Raw genomic sequence first — 18,911 nt, 5'->3', positions numbered from 1 at the left:
ATCATGTATTTGGGTAACATCAATAAGACTAGATGTCATTTTTTAATTGGATCCAATCCAATTTCCTCAACCGAATGTTGTACTTTTGTTTTTCTATCTCCCACTTTTATTAAAACTATTTCAGATTGGATATCCAATCTATCGACATTCCTAACCATGCATGCAAGATTTGCTCTGTCACATGTGTATCAGCTCATATCGCAATATTTTTTATTTTTAATTAAAAATAATTTAAAATAACTCACATTAATTTGAAAATATAAAAATGAAAAAAACGTAAACTTGTATGCCTTGCATCGTATCCAGCAAAAGAGTCAAAGTAATGTATACCGACTGATAATTTTAAGATTTAGGAGCTGTGGAACAATCTATGCTTATAAGGATATTATTCATTATAAATGAGAGACTCAAAACAACTTGTTCCTTAGTCGGTTCTACGTATGAAATAAAACTATATGAATATATTGGGGGTTGACCTTGTATAAGAACCGAGAACGAATTCATTCTTGAAAAAATTTGACCAGGTATGGATATTGATGGTGTCTCCCAAGTAGAACAGAAAAAAGGTAACGATACAGGTATCGATTTCATCCTTTGGCGTCAAACCTTAAGCTGATGAGGACACCAAGCATGGATTGCCGGGTAAACAAGATGATGTTCAAATCTTTTGATGGCAAGCAAGGAAGCCAAATGATCTCAGAAACCAGTAACATGAATATAAAGTTCTGTTCAATTTTGAAACTAATCGTTCTAGTCTTTTCCTTCACGTGAGACCCGTGTTTTCCATGTGATTGATTAGTGAATTCTTCATTCGCTAGCAAATTCGTGAATTGTTCAGTTTGTAGCCTTGGCCTCCTCTTCGAGAATGTAGTTCCGCTTCATTTCTTCCAGTACAGAGTCGTTGGTGCTGTCAGCAAACCAAGCGAGAAAGTTAAAGATTCTGTAATATGCAAAAAAGATCACATATAATGTTAAAATGACAGAACCCGGCTGGATCATCGAGGGCCCATAAAAACATGAATACCAATAGTAACCGGGACATCTTTGAGCAGCAAATCAAGCAGAACAGTTAATCAGCCAGCAGCCAGGAATATAAAACATTATATGCATCATAATTGCCACTATGCGTTGTGCCATTTTTGTGAAAACCCAGAACAACAGTTATGCTGCAAACAGAGAGCTAGGAAATGAAATAAATCAGTAACTATCAAATTATGAAATTGGTACTGATACGTGCCACAAAGAAATTCAGCTAGTGCGCGTACGATCTGATCACTAAGAAAGACAGTAGAAGAATGCAAACTACTTATAACTCATTGGCGATCTTGAGATCTGAAACTTCGATGTAATTCTTGATATCGTGTGATGACTACAAAGATACCAAAACTGTTCCAATGTACATATATGAGAAACATTGATGATAATAAATGGGCAAATCTGAAGATGCAGTAACATGGTCTGGTTACTTTGTAAACCCCAGGGAAGGGTGCAGAACAAGTCGGAAAATTACGATACATAATGCCCATGGCTTCCGAAATACCAACCCTATCACTTCCATTAATCCCATCAGCCACCCTGGAAAAAGTAGTCATTGAAAAAGACAAATTTCCGTAAGAAAGTAAACCTTTTCTAAAGATAACATATTTTAAACAGTTGAAAATTTTTCCTCTCCATCATACGCAAGAATTATGAGGTTTTCCTTATGCAATCAGGATTCCAAGGTTGTCCCTCTATGACAGTTGAGCCACTGGTTGCAGGATAGACCGCAAAAGGAGCTCAGATTTCAGACCTCAATGAATTTATTGGTAAATATTTGGAAACATTAACCAAAAAGTGAAAAAGATCAGCAGAAATCAATTAACTTTCTCTTTTGATGTTTAACAAGGAGAAGACTTCGTTTGGGGGGGCGATCAACTAGTTTCAGCCTAACTAGTAAAACAAAAAAACAAAAGGAAAAAAGATACTCTTTGCACAAGGATGAGTTCGGATGTTGTATTCACAACAAAGTCCACAAATAACAACCGAATTACATGAAAAAATGCTATGTCATACGTTGTCTGGAATACCAACTTCATAAAAAGAACATGTAAAAAGGATTTATTGTCAGCAGCACTTTAGTTTTGAGGGCACAAAGACAATGTTGGTGAAGATGATCACTGGGGACAGGAAAAAAATGCTGCAGGAGAAAGTTGAATAAAGAACAGTAAAGAGCACTGACTATTGATGAAGACATTCATTCAACTCGTTTGCTTGCTGCCGGCACCGCCAAGCAACAGAAATCGTCCTTCCTTTAGCACATTCAGCATACTTTGCTACATAACCGTTGCATTCTTTAAGAGCCTTTTCTTTCATTTTGCTGCGTAAAGCTGGAATGTCATCATCAGTTATATGCTCCATGCAAAGGAAGAAAAAACTGCTAAGAAATAACAGTAGTCTTGCTGATATGTAAAAACAGCCTTATAGGTGGATAATTTAGCCAAACAATGACATTCCAGGAATGAAGAAAAAGAGAACATAGACAAAGGGTAGAAAAACAAACTAAATAAAGCAAGTAATGGAGCATCTACATTGCACTATGCCATTTGTTGATGCAGACAGCAGAGGGCCTGAGCACATAAACACATTTCCATCTGTTTGTCTACATCTTAACTGAAATTAAATCCAGTGCTTCACTATGCTCAGCTATAAATCATGTCTTGCGGTTTAGGGTTTCCTTGGCAAGAAAAGGTACTGCACTACATTGAATTGCTAAGGCTCACTTCTTGGTGCAGCATTATGTTCAAGGGTGGCTAACATGGAAGAGAGCATGCAGGTTTGAATCAGGGAGCTGTGGACTTCTTATGCAAAATCAAGAGATTAGAACGGAACCTGTATAACCCTCCCAGGCACCTCGGAGGATCACCTTTGGGAAAAAAGTTCAAATAATCTTGAAACTTCATATAAAAAAGTTATGATTCAAAACATGTTAAGGATAGCTGGTCATAAGAACAATTTCTGAGGCACCAAAAAACTTGCAAAGGTCGGGAGATTTTCACCAATTTATTTAGGCTTCTTTATAGTTCTACCAATTACTACTTCTTGCCACATTGTAAAGCTAAATTCCTTTTCTTTCATCGCTGTGTAGCCAAAACTGGGTTTAGGCAGTTGGCACATCATCATCATCATCATTATTATCATTCTCATTATCATTATAATTACTTTTCTCCATGCCAACTAGGATCAACCCATGCCCAATTATGCTTTCTTAAGATTTTATTTTCAAGGTAATGAAAGTAGAGTACAATGTTGAAAGTTACTGTACTAATGTTGAGGTAAATAACATACAGGGGATATTTCTAAAACAAGTGATAGAAATAAAATCATTTGCTCATTTCACTATTGTGACACGTTCATATGCAGTCGCTTCCAATACATCACATCATTCGATGGCAAAGAAACATCGACGCTTTGGATGCAGAGAAATTCTCAAGGATGGTGAGTCATATTTGGGGATTGAAATCTCCATTGATTCGTTCCGTTTCCAACATAACTGGCAACCAAATCACCATCTTCATGTAAATAGCAACTTGAGTTATCATCTGTTCTTACTGCTAATTTCTCTTCCAATTGTTCCTGTGAATCCTTTTGTATCCTCCTTATCTCTATCAAAAGTTTCTGATTCCCCAAATTCAGTTGCAACATAAAACAAGTTCCTCCATAGTTCCTCAAACAAGAGGACCAACGATTCATCATGTCAAAATGCAATTTCTCTCGGCTCTCGCTGAGGAGGTCTCTGGGCACATTCGCTTATCCAGAGCAGCAGAACATGCTGAGGAACTGAAGAATAACTTCTGAGTAAGCATACTCCTAAATTATGAAAGATCGAACTGCAGAACTGAGCTTATGGTCCTGGAATTGAGTCGAATTCTCATGCTGCATTTCACCTATTCCCTAGGCCTAGGGTGAGCATGAAATTTTATGTTCATCTCCAGCTCTGATCATTATATTGATCACCCTTTCCTGTTGATTCTATGCATGAGAATATGAAATCAACGAAGGTGTTGAATCCGTCAACGATCAAAATCTAAATAGGAGAACCAATAACGAAGAAAGGAAGGAGAAACAAACTACACAGGATGAAAAAAAAATGAAACACCCAACATACCAAGAAAAAGAAAAAGAAGCAAATCGCTCGACTTACGAATGTATAATCACAGGCAGCATCACATTCATAGGGGAAAACGAAAACAAGGAAAACACCAACGGAAGGGAGATGGGAAATGGGTGTAACTAGTCACGCAGAAGCACATACCTTCCTCTACCTTCTTCTTCACTTGATTCTCCCTGGCTCGTTCTTGGAGGTTCGCCATGGATGAGGCTCGCTGGTTCTCAGTTCGTAAGTGAGGAAGGAGAGTCTTTGGGTTCTGACCTTGGGATAAGGGAATGGCCTGGTTCTGATCTTTGAGCGCACACAGAGAATGAGGGTCGGAAATCGAGAGACCGCAACAGGTTCAGGAGTCAGGAGGAAGAGAGAGAGAGAGAGAGAGAGAGAGAGAGGTGTAAACGGGTCGAACCCCTATCATATTTGAGACCTGAGAGTTATCATGCCCAAAGAACTTGGAACTAAGTTACTTAGTTTTGGAGTTTGATGGGTGAGCTTAGACCCAAGTTGCTTAGTTTTGGAGTTTGATGGGTCTAAACTTGAAGCTCATCAAGTTCAAAACCCGATTTGTTCGTGGGCTTCGATTTGGACTGAGGTCGTTTTCCCCTGCTTAAGATTGAACCAACCATGTCGATTCGAATCCTTTAAGAACCATATCCAAATACTAGTCGGAATCGTCCCTTGAAATTATAATTTGAATGGGATCATAGATTCATATGAAGCCCATGTCTTTTCATTTTCTGTAGCTCTAACTTTGTAAGCAAATTTGTAGATAAAAAAGAAAAAGGACAACCGTTGTGTTTGTGTGAAGATTTTGTGCGTGGTGCAACTAGAGCATTCGAAATAGACGTGGATAACCGGATCATACGATTCTAGCAGCACCAACTTCAATTAAATAATGTCTGGAAAAGGATCACTGCTTATCAAATATGTGAAAGGCGGAGAATTTTGTATAAGTTTACTACTTGGATGTAATTATGTTTACCTTTCTACAAAATGCTATTACACCCAAGTAGTTTGCTTCGGATTTCGATGATGCAAAAGCCATGACGGAGACCTGATTTTAGCATGAAAACTAGTCACAAAAGCTGAATTTTGATGTCAAAACCATGTTCCAAACACAGTTTTAATTTCATTCATGTGGGCCGGAAGTTTTGTTTTGTGTTTTTTAATCTTACTTTTTCAAAAAGACACGTAAACAATCGATGATGATGAACAAATACACCTAGTTTTTTTGACATTGTTGGAGATAATCCTAAGCACATGCCGTCAGATCTTTCAATGTTCTCGGGACTTATTAGCCAAAGTTGGTTATATGCACGAACCTATCATAATGTATAGATCCATGTGCATGACACATACCTATAAGAGTAGACCAATGAAACACATGTCATGGACAAACACGCTGCATGGTGCACCTCGAAACATATGACCCCCTCTCCTCACTAGCACCCGCTGATTGGATCAGGAGCATGTGTGTCGATAAATAAGATCCTTGTGCCGCTAAAGTAAAGCAACCTTTTATCAGCAAACCTAACAGCCGATTCTTGAACTGCCATCTTATTTGGATAACAAGAATTAATACAACACATGACAATGACGTTGGATACGTAGAATGATTATTTTATCTTACTGCTCAACAAAAGAGCTGAAGTTTTCATCTTTCCATCCACCATTATGCTTCTTCAACTTGTATGTCAATGTCATTTTTTTTTAAATCACAAGAAATTAATGCGTCAGTAACTCAAAACAATAAACCTCAACCCCATCCATTGTAGCAACTCCTTTCAGAATCAACACATAATAATGGTGAGGGGAACAAACATAATGAGGGGATAAATTTTCTCACATGAGGTCGTATGTAGGGGTCTGGAGAGGATAAGATTTGACAGAGACTAAAAATGACTGGAATGCCATTTATGACAAAAATTTAAAAACTGAGAAAATTTTAAAAGAACAAAGCACCTTAACCAGGGTTCGATCATTAGAGCCTGTGTTCTAGGGGTGTTCTGAGGGGCAAAACCAAGATTTTCTTTAGGAGCGGGCCGACAGTCCAACCTCTGAATTTGGGTAGGACCAACTTAATTCAAATCCAAAAAATACATGAAGCAATTAAAAAAATTTACTTTTTTCAATGTAATTTTTTTTTCATTGGCCGGGGTGGGGCCATGGCCTAGGAGGCCCCTCCCTCCCACTGCCCTTACGTGTTCTGGCCTCATAATTTTTTTCTTGCAAGGATATGTGGCCTAGATTTGAAGTAAATGACTACGGTCATTACTTGTAACCTAGGGGCAGCCTAGGGATGCATGCATTGCCCATGTAAGCACATGTTCAAGTATTGTATAAGGCTGCACAATGAGCCGAGCTAACTCGAGATCGACTTTAACTCGCTAAAAAAAACTCTGCTCATGCTCGACTCACTTATAAACGAGTTGTGTTTGAGCTTACAATGATACTCTAAACGATAAATGAGTCAAGTTTGAGTTTCAGGAACTCGACTCGCAAACTAGTACTCTATATGATATTGTCAAAACCGATTCACAAGTTATACGAGTTACACGAGTCGAACGAGTTAATGCTTACACGAGTTAACACCTAAACGAGTTAAATGAGCTAATGAGTCGAGTTCGAGCTCAATTTTGTGTATTCGAGTCGAGTTCGAGCTTGCTATAAGGAGCTCGAGCTCGAGTTTTCTGAGCCGAGTCGAGCTCGAGCTGGCCAAGTTTGGGTTCGACTCGGCTCGTGTGCAGCCCTACTATTGTATGGCCTCAAATTTTAGCTTAATTAAGGGTAGACCACATTCCATTTACAACCATAGCGCACATAAAAGCATGTGCACCAAAGGGATTTGAGGGCATTTTAGTAATTTCTAAAAAAAATATTTTGAGGATATTTTGTTGTTTTTTTCCCTTTCCAATACCAAGAGTATTCTGGTAACTTTGTATGCCAACGCTCAAACAATCTTCCAATGGAAGGGGACAAAGAGAGATAAGAAGAATGTTGAGTTAGACTTAGAAAATTTAGCCATAAGAGCACTTACATGTAATTTTTATTTGAGGAGGGACCATGCAAAGAAACATACACTTATTCTAGGCATCGGGCTGGGCCGCCGTCAGGCTGAGAAAAACCTGGCTTGGGCCCGATAGGTCGGGCTGGGAAAAACCTGGCCTAGGCCGGATAGGCCGGCCCGGCTCGATTCGACTCGTTTAAAACTAAAAAATATTTTTGTCTTAATAATATTTATTTGTTATTAACAAATATATTTTATATTTAAAAAAATTTATTTTATAATTAAAAAATTATTTTTTATTTTTAAACGGGCCGGGGCGGGTTGACCCCGTGCTGAGACCCGAGCTATCGGGCCAAGCTGACCGGCTCGACGGGCCCGATTGGGCCATGCTTGGGCGGGGCTGACCCCCCTATACCCACCCTTAATTCAGATTAGTTTTTGGCAAATAGGAGCCAGCTTTACCCCCAGCTGACAAAGACTGCCGACACCCATTCAATCCTTATATCTACTTCCTTATATCTACTTGCTAGCGTCACCACCCAAGTGAAGCCGGACTTGCTACTAGCTCTACATAAATCAAGTATTTTATTGTGTAGTTTTGGAAAAGAGCTAGGCCCATCGGCTGATTCCAAAGTTCAAGAAACCACTGGTTCGCTCGGCAAGTTCAATCTTGATAGGTCACTAATATAAGTTGTTGTATACTATAAGCAGAAGAAGGTAACCAAACCGACCAATTTTGTCTTTTGCATGCTTCACGGGGCAGCTGCGTCCGAAAGAAAAGATGGTGGCTGGAGTGATCTCTAAGGTCACAATCCTAGAGCCGTAGAAACAAACTCAAAGTACAAATAAAAATAAAGAAATAAGAACAGCAACGCCCACTTCTTCTTGCGCTCCTTCTCGATCAGTTATGCTATAAAGAAAGAAGAAAATAATACATTTAATGTCGTTTTCTTCCATGAAAACGAAAGAGATAAGAGGTCCGCAATTAATGTGCCAAATGGTTTTGGCCAGCAACTAGTTCAGATATGTCACTTTCAATGTTAATATTTTTTGTTTCACTGATTGCTTTGCAGGTATTGAAATGCATTAGCGATATCAGCCATGCAGTTGGCAACCCCGAATGGATTAAGAATTAAACTAAGTCTAACCTATAACCTTTAATTTGAAAAGTTCAGCATCTACCACCTGAGATCTAAATTGAGCAAAATCATTTTTTATGATAAATATGTGAAGATCTCTTCAAAATCATGCTCTTAACAGTATGAAACCTTTGTGGGTAGTCTTCTAGACCATAATTTGTTCAATTTTTGTGATAGATTCATGAGATAATAACAATGTATCCTTCCAAAAACATCATCAGATAAATTAAAATATTGATGAAAGTGTGTCAAGGTTGCCAAACTACAAGAAATTGATGGGACTTTTAAAATCTCAACTAACTGGATCAAGCGTATTGGCGTGCGTCCATATGTGGATCAGGTGGGTCGTCGTCAAACCCAGACTCGAACCTGCTGGTTGGTCAGAGGCAGGGCAGGACACAAGATCCACAAAATACGAAAGTTTCGGTGGGTCTACTTTGAGCACGTGGCGTTGCCTAATTGGGTCACCGTCACAGCAGCAACGTCGGGCCGAGGTCCCCAAAGCCTCCTTTTGCACACGACATTCTTCTTCCCGCCCCTTCGCCTCCCTGGAAGTTCCCGGCGCACGAGTTCCGATCACATCTCCCGGTTTCCTACCACCATTGCCGGAATCCGACGACCCGGAGTTGCCGGATCCTCCCGTCGCTTTGCCCTTTCTCGTCGGAGTTCTGGGAAGAATCGGTGAGTTTCTCAGAGTTCGCGTTGGCCTACGCGCTAGCCCTCTCTCTCTCCCTCGCGCGCGCTCCGTCCTTCGATTTCACGTCCTTCAATTTCGGAATTAGGTTTCTCATTCGTTGAAGGTATTGCCCATCTTTTTCTCTTTTTTTTGGACACGCTTGCAATGCTGTTTGTTTCCTGGTAGGGCTCTTGCTTCTAATCCAATTATCCGCTTCGAACACCACATCGATCCTCCGGATCGTTTTCCTTAAATTCACGTCTACTTTATTCTAAATGTCCTGCAGGCTATTCGGTTAAGTAGTTTGTGATCAAATCGAGAAATTTAAGGCTCGTACACGTTGGTTTGAGCTCTCGTTAAAGATCTTAGGAAGTTTTCTTGGTTGTTTAAGTTTGCGGACATTATGAATGGGTGTGTCACTTGAAGTAAAAAATCTGCAGCTTGAATTCGTTTTTCTTCGCTTTTTATGTACACATCCTGCTGTAGTGATTTGTTATGGTTCACTGTTATTTAAAGTGTTGGTGGATCGAAATTCTAGTATTTGAAGTATTTACATGTCGGTTTGTTCTTCATGTGTTTTCCTTTTGGTGTGGAATTAAGAGCACAACTGCTTCCACTTTTGGATAATGTACATCCAACTATCAGTTGACAGTTAAAATTAGGCTGGTGAAATCGGATGTTTCGTTGTGGATAAGATGCAAAATTTATACGGATAAATAGATGCGACCAATAACCATCTTTATCTTCGTAATTTTAGCTTTGGTAACATTTGAAAGAACTTTACTGCAGAAACAGATTGACGCTGAGATACCTTATCAAGTTCCGACGTTTCTGAGCTTTTCTGATGCGTCTGTGTTGTTTGGTGAATTGGCAGATGGTGCCAAAAGTAGGATCGCTTCGATATAGTATGCAGAATAGTTACAGGGAAAAACTCCTTTTCCAAGAGGGAAGTGAAGCAGAACTGGGCTTTTTGGCAGAGAGCGATGGAGGGGGACGTAAATGTTTTTGGCCGTGCCGCTATCTGTTTGGGAATATTTGGACTAGTATGAAAGAAAATGCTGTGTTTGCATGGGAATTCGGCCGGTCAGATCCACGGAAAGTTATGTTTGCGGCAAAGATGGGCCTGGCATTGATGCTTATATCGCTGCTTATATTTCTGAAGGAGCCCTTGAAAGATCTTGGCAAGAACTCCGTTTGGGCCATCCTCACTGTGGTCGTGGTGTTCGAGTTCAGTATAGGTATGCTTTAGATTTGTGCCAGAGATGCCACCATGTTACCGTCTGTCTCATACACCTCACTTATCATCTTATGTTGCTCCTATGGTCTTGTCACCCATCACATTCGTGTAGGTAATTGTCTGCTTAAAATTTATTGACTATAGTTTCTAATCCCCCCAGAACAACATTCTCTTTCAGACCTTTCAACCAATCAATACGACCCCGGAGAGCGGCTTTTGCTAAAATTCGAGCGGTTTCCTGAAAACGCTTTGTTTGGTTGGAGGGAAAGGAAGGGATGGAAAGGGAGGGAACGGGAAGGGAAGGGAAGGGAAAGGGAAGGGAAAAGGAAGGGAAATGAATGGAATTGAAAGGAATGGAAAAAGTTGATTAAAAAGTTTGTTTGGATAGAAAGGGAAGGAAAATGAATGGAATGGACAAAAAGACTAAATAGAACATGGATTTAGAAAGGAGGGAAAGAAAAGGAGGGGTAGTGTGGGAATAAAAAACTATTCCACTTACTTTTCTTTCCTTTCCTTCCCAATCCGTCCGATTTGGGAGGGAAGAGATTTACACTAAACAATCCCTCCCTTTCCTTTCTTTTCCTTTCCCTCCCCTTGCAGCCAAACACCTTTTGCCCATTTCTCTCCTTTCTAATTAGCCAACCAAACAAAAGAGGGATTGCTCAATCCCTCCCTTTCCCTCCTACCAAACAGGCCCTAAGAGGTGCATTACTTTTTCTGCCAAGAATCATGCATCTTCTGGAGTTGTGCACGCCATAAGTTGGGAACCAACTCCGCGACTGGCCATGAAAGAAGCATAGTTACAGATATTCTCTGAAAAGGAGAACTGATGCATGAATGATGTAATAATGTATTTTGTTTCACATTTGGATTAATTACATGTATTGTTGCATTATTTTCTGCTAGGAGCAACACTCAGTAAGGGTTTGAACCGTGGCTTGGGGACATTATCAGCAGGAGGTTTGGCACTTGGAGTTGCTGAGCTATGTGTGCTCTCTGGGTCACTGGAGGAAGTTTTTATAGTCATTAGCATATTCTTTGCAGGTGCTTCCTCAGTGTTGTGCACATGAAGGACTTCTAGGTGCGACCTCTACAGCCAAAATATCAAAATTGACATTTTATTTTCATGTTTGCAGGTTTCTGTTCGAGCTATGTAAAGTTATACCCAACAATGAAAGAATATGAATATGGATTTCGTGTATTCCTGCTGACATATTGTACTGTTATGGTATCGGGCAATAGGACACGTGAGTTTGTTGAAACGGCTATATCCCGCTTTCTACTCATTGTTCTTGGCGCTGCTGTGTGCTTGGTTATCAACATATTTATATACCCAATTTGGGCTGGAGAAGACTTGCATAAACTAGTTGTTAAGAATTTCATTGGTGTTTCTAAGTCTCTTGAAGGTATGCTGAAAACTTGTCAATCAAGAAAAATTTCTTTTCTTTATCTGTGAGAAATCTAAAAATGTAATGCACGAATCACTCTTCATGCTTATTGTAAAGTGGCTGCTGACTTCTGAAAGCCATTTTTATAGGCTGTGTTGATGCTTACCTTGACTGCGTAGCATATAACAGAATTCCATCAAAAATTCTTACATACCAGGCCTCTGATGATCCCCTGTATAGTGGGTACAGATCTGCCGTAGAATCTACAAGCCAAGAACAGACTTTGGTATGGCTTTATCTTGGCCTTTTATGTAGTCTTGCTTTACTTCACATTCTTTTGCCTTGATTTTATGCTTTCATCTTATCACTGCAGGCAGGTTTTGCTCGGTGGGAGCCTTCTCATGGCCGTTTTCGGGGAAAAAATTATCCTTGGAAAAACTACCTGGAGCTGAGTGGTGCTCTTAGACATTGTGCTTTCATGGTCATGGCACTGCATGGGTGTATTCTTTCAGAGATACAGGTAGTTATATTGGTCATTGATTTTCACTTTTTTGTAGCACAGTTGTTGAAGCTGATTTAAACTTGCACATATAATTCCATTGAGGCAGATTTTAGCTGGTCGAATTTGTAGACCATGTTCTTTTTGTTTCTGTGTCTACCCAATTTCTCCTCCATCATCAGCTAATTTTTCAAATTTAAGGGGGCAAAGTTCATTGTGAGTCATTTTGACCTTGAATCATGGTGAGATGTCACACTTGGTTCTACTAAACTTCTCCATCTATGCTTGTCTTTTTACATCCCCGAAAGAAGGAAGGAAATGCCTATAATTGCATTTTAACATATAACCTGAACATTTCTGCAAACATGGTTCCTAAATCTTGTGGAGGGCATTAACCACCCGATCTGTGTTTTAAACTGATTTCTAAGTAGGAAGACATATTTCTGATTTGCGTACAAGCTGCTTTTAAGAACAACAAAAATTTTCTTCAATTCTAGGTTTCCTTCTAGATAAATTCACACTTACAATCTGCTTTGATTTCTGAATTGAGTTCAAAATTCATACATTTGTCAGTTGGTTGTCTACTGATAATAAGTAAATGGCTGCTTGTTTTCAATGTGAAGTTTCATCTTGGGATTAGACAAGTACAACACCTTACAGGTGGTTATTATGTCCGGCTTTATTATCATATCCTGTATCTTTTCTGTGTTCAAAGTTATGGCCATTTCCAATGAAGCATCTGCTGGGGGTTTGGCTCCCTACCTTTATTGACAAAAGTTCTTAATTTAAAATTCTGGCCTTTATTGCCATTGAGTATCTAGTTCTAAATTTTATCTGATGCCAGCATTTGTAACCATATATAGGTTTAACCATATATAGGTGATAGAACCTTCTTAATTTCCAGACAAGCAGGTTCTTAGGACTTCAGAAACTAACTTGCAACCGAATGTACTAATCGGGCAAGTTGGTTTATTCTACATAGAAATGGTGACACAACTTTTTTCTTATTAAGGGGGTAAAATACCAGGAGGGGACATTGGCATGAAAGAGTAAGTTCATTAAACATACCCAACTCATTGTGACCTAAAGCTTCTTTAAAATTTGTATCTGATTGTTGTGTGACAATCAGCTTATTGTTCCTAATGGTGAGACCTTAAGGCCATGAAGCCTTCTTGCTATAGTAGGCATACTCAGATAGTCATCTAACAACGTGGCATTCAGTTCGTATGTTGAGTCAGTGCTCACACTGATAGAGGATGAGCCTTCACTTATGCTGGTCAAGTTCATTGTCTGCTCCAATAAGAGGAGACGAAGTGTAAAATATGGATGCGGCTGAAGACAAAGTGTCCTTATCTTATTTTCCACTTCCAGCAGTTCTAATGCAAAGAGACAGGTTAAATTTCATCAGTGCCCCATAAAGGCTCCAAACATAAAAAAAGACAAGAAGGTTACTTTTAGTGGCTGAATTTGAATATGGTCAATAATGAAAGCAGTCCCTATTCGATATGGAGTGAAAGGATCATCTATTGATTAGGCTCAAGGACCGACTGACGATCTAGAAGAGTTTTAAACCATCATTATGATAATTGCTAGTAAGCGTATACAAGCATGTTGAGACGCATGCTCAAGTAGCAGAGAACATGGTGGGGACTTACAATTCTGAAATGTGATTAGTCAGCATGTCCTTTCGAAATGAAATTTTCTCAAGGGATGTGCATAGCAGCTTGTCACCTCAAAAAAAAAAAAAGTAAAGAAAATACACATTATGTATACCTGATATTGCTCCTGCTTTGGGCAGATTGTCATTGTCTTAATTAATCATTTATCCTCGAAACCTTCTTTCCTATTGGTATTGTAAGAAGTCTGGTCTCTTAAATAAATGGTGCACATATTTAAAATAAGTGCCAATCACTTGAAGCAATCCCAGAACTACAAAGGCAACCACAGTAATTGTTGTGTCACAATCACATACTGCACATAGTAAGCGTGTCTAAAACTTGCTGGAAAAACTCTAACTTTTCATTTGTATTCTGCATTGCAGGCTCCACCAGAGAAGAGAGAAGTTTTTAGCGAGGAACTGCGGAGAGTTGGTTGCGAAGGTGCTAAAGTTTTATACTTGTTGGCAGATAAGTTAAAGCTGATGGTCAAGCTAAGCCCAGGCAATATTCTTTCCAAAGTTCATGATGCAGCTGAGGAGCTGCAGAAAAAGATAGATAAGCGGTCATATCTTCTTGTAGATTCAGAAAGTTGGGAGATAGGCACCCGACCTGTAGCTGCAAAGTTCAGTACTGAGGGTAATGATGCAATAGACAGTTACCAGTGGTCAAAGTCACTCAGTGAAGCTGTGCTCCACTTTGGAACTGTGGATCTCTCAAAAAGTTGGGATGTGCATAACAAACTTGATGCACAAATAAATAAGCCCCAAAACGTCAAGTTTGTGAAGCATAGCTCTTGGCCTTCAAGATTATCATTCGATTCTGATGGTATTCCTATGGAAGAGTCAAAAACGTATCAAAGTGCAAGTGCCCTTTCTTTAGCCACTTTTGTGTCACTCCTGATAGAATTTGTTGCCAGACTTCAAAATGTGGTAAATTCATTTGAAGAACTAAGCGTAAAAGCCAATTTCAAGGAGCCGGTTGATGAACCCATTGTCAGGTCTGTGGGACTGTGGACAAGATTGGCGAACTGTCTGAATTTATGAGGAAAGAAAACTTGAGTTCTTCATGGAGAAGATGTATTGAATATCTAAATCTTCATTTCTGCAACAGTCGTTACTGTTGGAAGATGCGCACCTCCACTGATTACTGTTAGAAGATGCGCATGGAAGATGTGAATGAATATTTGGAACCTCCCTTTTGCTACTTCAGCTAAATTACCATAAGAACAACAATTTGAAGGGGTGACAATATAGACACATTATTTAAAACTCCAGCTGACGGTTGTATTACATTAATTCTGTAACTGCGGTAACATACCATGCTGTGAGATTAGTTAAGTATGACAATAAGGTGCTTGGTAGCGCGAGTCAATGTACATGCTTCTGCTGTTGGGCATTCATGAACTATCTGGTTCATAGTATCTTAAGAGGCATTGAGTAAGAGCAGGCCTATTCTGCATTTTGCGTTTCAGGAAGGCCTGAACCCTGAAGGCAATTTGAAGTTCTCTTCAAAATGAATCATGAGGATACAAGAAACAGAAATTTTAGATTGAGTTTTGGAGCTTGACGTTCCTCAGGGGTAGAAATGACGATTTTGATGATCTTTCTCTTGTACAACTGTATCCCCTGTATCTCATTTTTTTTTAGAAATTAGATGATAGACTATTTGCAACAACTGCTTCATTTGTCCTGGTTGTGTGCTGTGTCTGCAAGAAAGATGAAGTTCTTGTTTCCTTCTATGATTACTGATATACACTACAAAATTCTACTAATATGTTTTTTTCCTCTATTGAAGGAACCTAGTGGGATTGGATATCCAGAAAAATCCTGTCGTGGAAAAATGGTACCAGATTGATTTTCCACCTTCGTGTCTTGGCCATTTTCTGAAGTGCACCAATGTCTTTTTCAGTGCGAGAAGTACTTTTATCGTCTTTTCCAGGAGATGTGCTACTTTGTCACTCTCCCTTCTCATGAAAGGTGTCAACGGGAATCCGAATGAATTCCCATTGTGAAGATCCTGAGATGGCCAATCTTCAACCCAACGGAAAAGAAAACCACAATGGGCAGAAAAAACAACGGAAGTACAGCATTGAAAACGTGGACATCTCTACTTTGTCTAAGCTTCAACTACATCGATTCCTTTGGTGATAATTGACAGCAACATCAGCCAGCTAGCAAAGAAGGTACTCTCGCAAATGGGTTTCATGCCATAAGCACTAATGTTTCTTGTGGTCCTTACGTATATAAATTTTGAAGTCAACCCTGTTTCTCTCAAGCGTCCCTTTAGATGCTGCACAAATTTGTCCTCTTCCCATATGTCAACCCTTCAACTTAAGTCAAAAAGCAAATGAACTCCATTGAAGGAACCTCTTAGACGACTCGCCCATGGCCCCAATATCTTGAACCCCTCTGTTCCCCCAAACTATGCACCACTGTTGACCAGCGCATATTGGGCTCTCATGGGTCATCAGATTTTGCACGTCACTGTGATGATACCTTCGTGATCTCAGATCTTGGATAAGATATGGTTCCACGGTAGGATTCAAAGCAAGATGAAAGATCCAAATGGGTAGGGGAAGGAGATATGATGCCCTGGCATCCTATGCTCTGCTCACTATCTTTTTCCCCTAAAATGAATCTTGGCTGGTGGCAAGAAAGTCAATCAAGAGGCCACGCGCTTTGAAACCAAGAAGTTCTAGTCAAACAATGAGGAGCCAACAGGTGGGAAACACACTCACGCGAGAACATGTGTTGTGGACCCACAGCCCACAGCTGGGAAATGGGGATACCCTTATCCTCGCTTGCCAATATAAACGCTGAACACAGTTAGGAGGGTGGCACATCTGATAGAGTGGGAAAGAAAATATTACAAAGAGTACCTAGGAGAGCCTAAGGAGAAGACTCATGGGGACTCTTTCCCTGGCTGAGCCTGCACTCAACAAACCAGGTAATAAGGATCAAAGCAGGAAGTTGGCCGCCGAAATTACGGGTCTGATCAAGGTCTACACGGATGGCCATGTGGATCGGTTCCCTGTTATCAGTGAAGTACCTTGGAGCTACGCACCAGAGGCTGGCACGATCTCAAGAGATGTAATGATCAACAAATTAACTGGTCTGTGGGCTCGAATATATGCACCGAGACAGGCTGCTCACCATGCCAAGCTGCCACTGGTGATTTACTTTCATGGTGGTGGCTTCTGTCTTGGCTCGCCTGCATGGAAATGCTACCATGAGTTCTTGGTCAAGCTTGCTTCTAAAGCCAACTGCGTGATCATCTCAGTGAACTATCGTCTTGCACCTGAGAATCGTTTACCAGCAGCTTATGAGGATGGCCTAAGTACCGTAGAATGGGCGAGGAGGCAGGCCCTGGGGGAGACTTCGAGCGAGAACTCATGGTGGAGCACCCTGTGCGACTTCTCGAGGGTGTTCCTTGCGGGAGATAGTGCAGGAGCAAACATTGCATACAATGTAGTGGCCACACTTTCCGGCAGAGCAGTGAAGCCACTGTCACTGAGAGGCCTCATTCTGATACAGCCATTCTTTGGTGGAGAAGCCCGGTTGGCATCGGAGAGAATCAACGCTGAGCGAGCTAATACAGCACTGAGCTTGGCAGCTTCAGACACGTTTTGGCAGCTAGCTTTGCCAGTTGTTGGTGGTACTGCTGCTAACCGCAACCACCCTTGGTGTAACCCCTTGGCCAACAGCTCACAATCTTTGCATGAACTGCACCTACCTCAAAGTCTTGTTTGCATATCAGAAATGGATGTTCTCAGGGACAGGAATCTAGAGTTCTGTGCCGCCATGAGAAGGGCAGGAAAGAAGGTGGACCATGTTATTTACAAAGGAGTCGGTCATGCATTCCAAGTACTTCAGGATTCTCCCTTCTCTAACAGTAGAGCCATCGAGATGATAACCCACGTTGCGGCCTTCGTCAAGAAATAAATTAATCCTTTCAGGTCCATAATAGTATTGTTATCAGAGTTTGTTTACGTAGTAATCAAAGTTTTGTTCTGTAAAGACAAAAGGGTCATCCTGCCTCGTGGATACAACTTAGAGTCAATGCAGTTTCCGGACCAGTTATCAACCCAATTCGAAGAAAAGGTGTTTTGTGCTCACTCTACCATAGAATCTTTTGTTGGGATTGGATGTAAGTCAGCCCAATAAGAATGACAAAGTGCTGTTGTAACATCACACCCCAATTGGAAAAAAAACCGACTCCTCAGAGACATCCGATAAGAATGGAACTTGCAAAAACTATTTCTTCAACAATTCAAGACTTTTGTACATCAAATTCTACAGATCTAAACCGCACGTATAAAAGCAACCAAATAGGTTAGATCATGTGCATGTAGATCTATAGAGGTCTTCCCAAGTACTGAAACCCTCAGGTCAAAAATCATTGTCTTGTGTTCGTAAGGCTTGATCCCGATTAACATGCAAGTCTCACGGCCCATGTCTGGAGTGGTGCAAAACTTCGGAAGAAATTGCTACACTAAAAACGTTCACAGCCAGGACATGTTTCTTCCCAAACCAAATGATGACAGAAGTCGCAGAACGGCCAACTCCTCAAACCGCCTGACCGCCTGACAAGGGAGAAAGACTTATGTCCAACCAAAGGCACGCAATCAAAACTCATAACAAGAATTCAACACACTGACCTAAAGGCATAATCTTGTAGTGGATCTGCCTTGCCTCAGTTTGTCTAGAAAAGAAATGGAAAAAAAAGAAGTATGATGAACACGTCCACATGGTATAATAGACTGAATAATAGCAACAACCATCCATCATCCCAAAGAAATCCTATACCACCAAAAAAGGACCACCCGAACACGGATAAATGCACCCTCTTATATATGCATTCACGTGCGCGAATCTATAATGAGCGCCGCGTTGCCATGTGTATGTATGCAAAGAAAGATGTGCGTGTGCCTTACCTATTGATTCTTGAAAATAATTAACCAAGTAACAAGTTCAAAGAGAATTACTGAAGTGGCTCGCTGTCAGGACATTACAGTTCTAGGTACAAAAGTAGCTTGCTGCAAATGCAGTTTTTCTCTTCCAGCCTTCGCATCCGTACAAATAAGTAACTTCTAAACGATGACAGGTATCAGTAAAGAAAATGAACACAAGGTGAAATAATTCAACGCAGCAGATTATTTACATA

At 40.3% G+C, this 18,911-nt stretch overlaps 3 protein-coding genes across 7 annotated transcripts; 2 read left to right on the top strand and 1 right to left on the bottom strand.

Annotated features, from left to right (window-relative positions):
- Positions 1 to 643: 643 nt before the first annotated feature.
- On the bottom strand, positions 644 to 4,558 carry LOC116258563 (uncharacterized). The gene is made up of 3 exons (XM_031635751.2): positions 4,292 to 4,558; positions 2,219 to 2,366; positions 644 to 907 (listed from the first exon to the last, which is right to left on the bottom strand). Exons 1-3 carry the CDS (start codon positions 4,347 to 4,349, stop codon positions 835 to 837), a joined length of 279 nt encoding a protein of 92 aa, XP_031491611.1. The 5' UTR covers positions 4,350 to 4,558; the 3' UTR covers positions 644 to 834.
- Positions 4,559 to 8,796: 4,238 nt separating this feature from the next.
- Positions 8,797 to 16,669, top strand: LOC116258954 (aluminum-activated malate transporter 4-like). 5 transcript variants are annotated; one of them, XM_031636482.2, is made up of 7 exons: positions 8,797 to 8,971; positions 9,841 to 10,204; positions 11,110 to 11,247; positions 11,340 to 11,609; positions 11,741 to 11,877; positions 11,965 to 12,111; positions 14,132 to 16,669. In XM_031636482.2, the coding sequence occupies exons 2-7, from the start codon at positions 9,841 to 9,843 to the stop codon at positions 14,789 to 14,791; spliced, it is 1,716 nt and encodes a 571-aa protein (XP_031492342.1). In that variant the 5' UTR covers positions 8,797 to 8,971; the 3' UTR covers positions 14,792 to 16,669. The 5 variants fall into 5 exon arrangements, with proteins under 5 accessions (XP_031492342.1, XP_031492341.1, XP_031492337.1 ...); XM_031636481.2 differs by having other exon boundaries at positions 8,806 to 9,090; XM_031636477.2 differs by having other exon boundaries at positions 8,806 to 9,090; positions 9,756 to 10,204.
- On the top strand, positions 16,646 to 17,923 carry LOC116258955 (probable carboxylesterase 17). The gene has a single exon (XM_031636483.2). The coding sequence runs from the start codon at positions 16,652 to 16,654 to the stop codon at positions 17,687 to 17,689; it is 1,038 nt and encodes a 345-aa protein (XP_031492343.1). The 5' UTR covers positions 16,646 to 16,651; the 3' UTR covers positions 17,690 to 17,923.
- Positions 17,924 to 18,911: the final 988 nt, after the last annotated feature.

Source organism: Nymphaea colorata, chromosome 8 (assembly GCF_008831285.2).
Source record: "Nymphaea colorata isolate Beijing-Zhang1983 chromosome 8, ASM883128v2, whole genome shotgun sequence".
Classification (NCBI taxonomy): domain Eukaryota; kingdom Viridiplantae; phylum Streptophyta; class Magnoliopsida; order Nymphaeales; family Nymphaeaceae; genus Nymphaea; species Nymphaea colorata.
The sequence above is the reverse complement of the archived record's forward strand: the minus strand, read 5'-3'. Positions and strand labels throughout refer to the sequence as shown.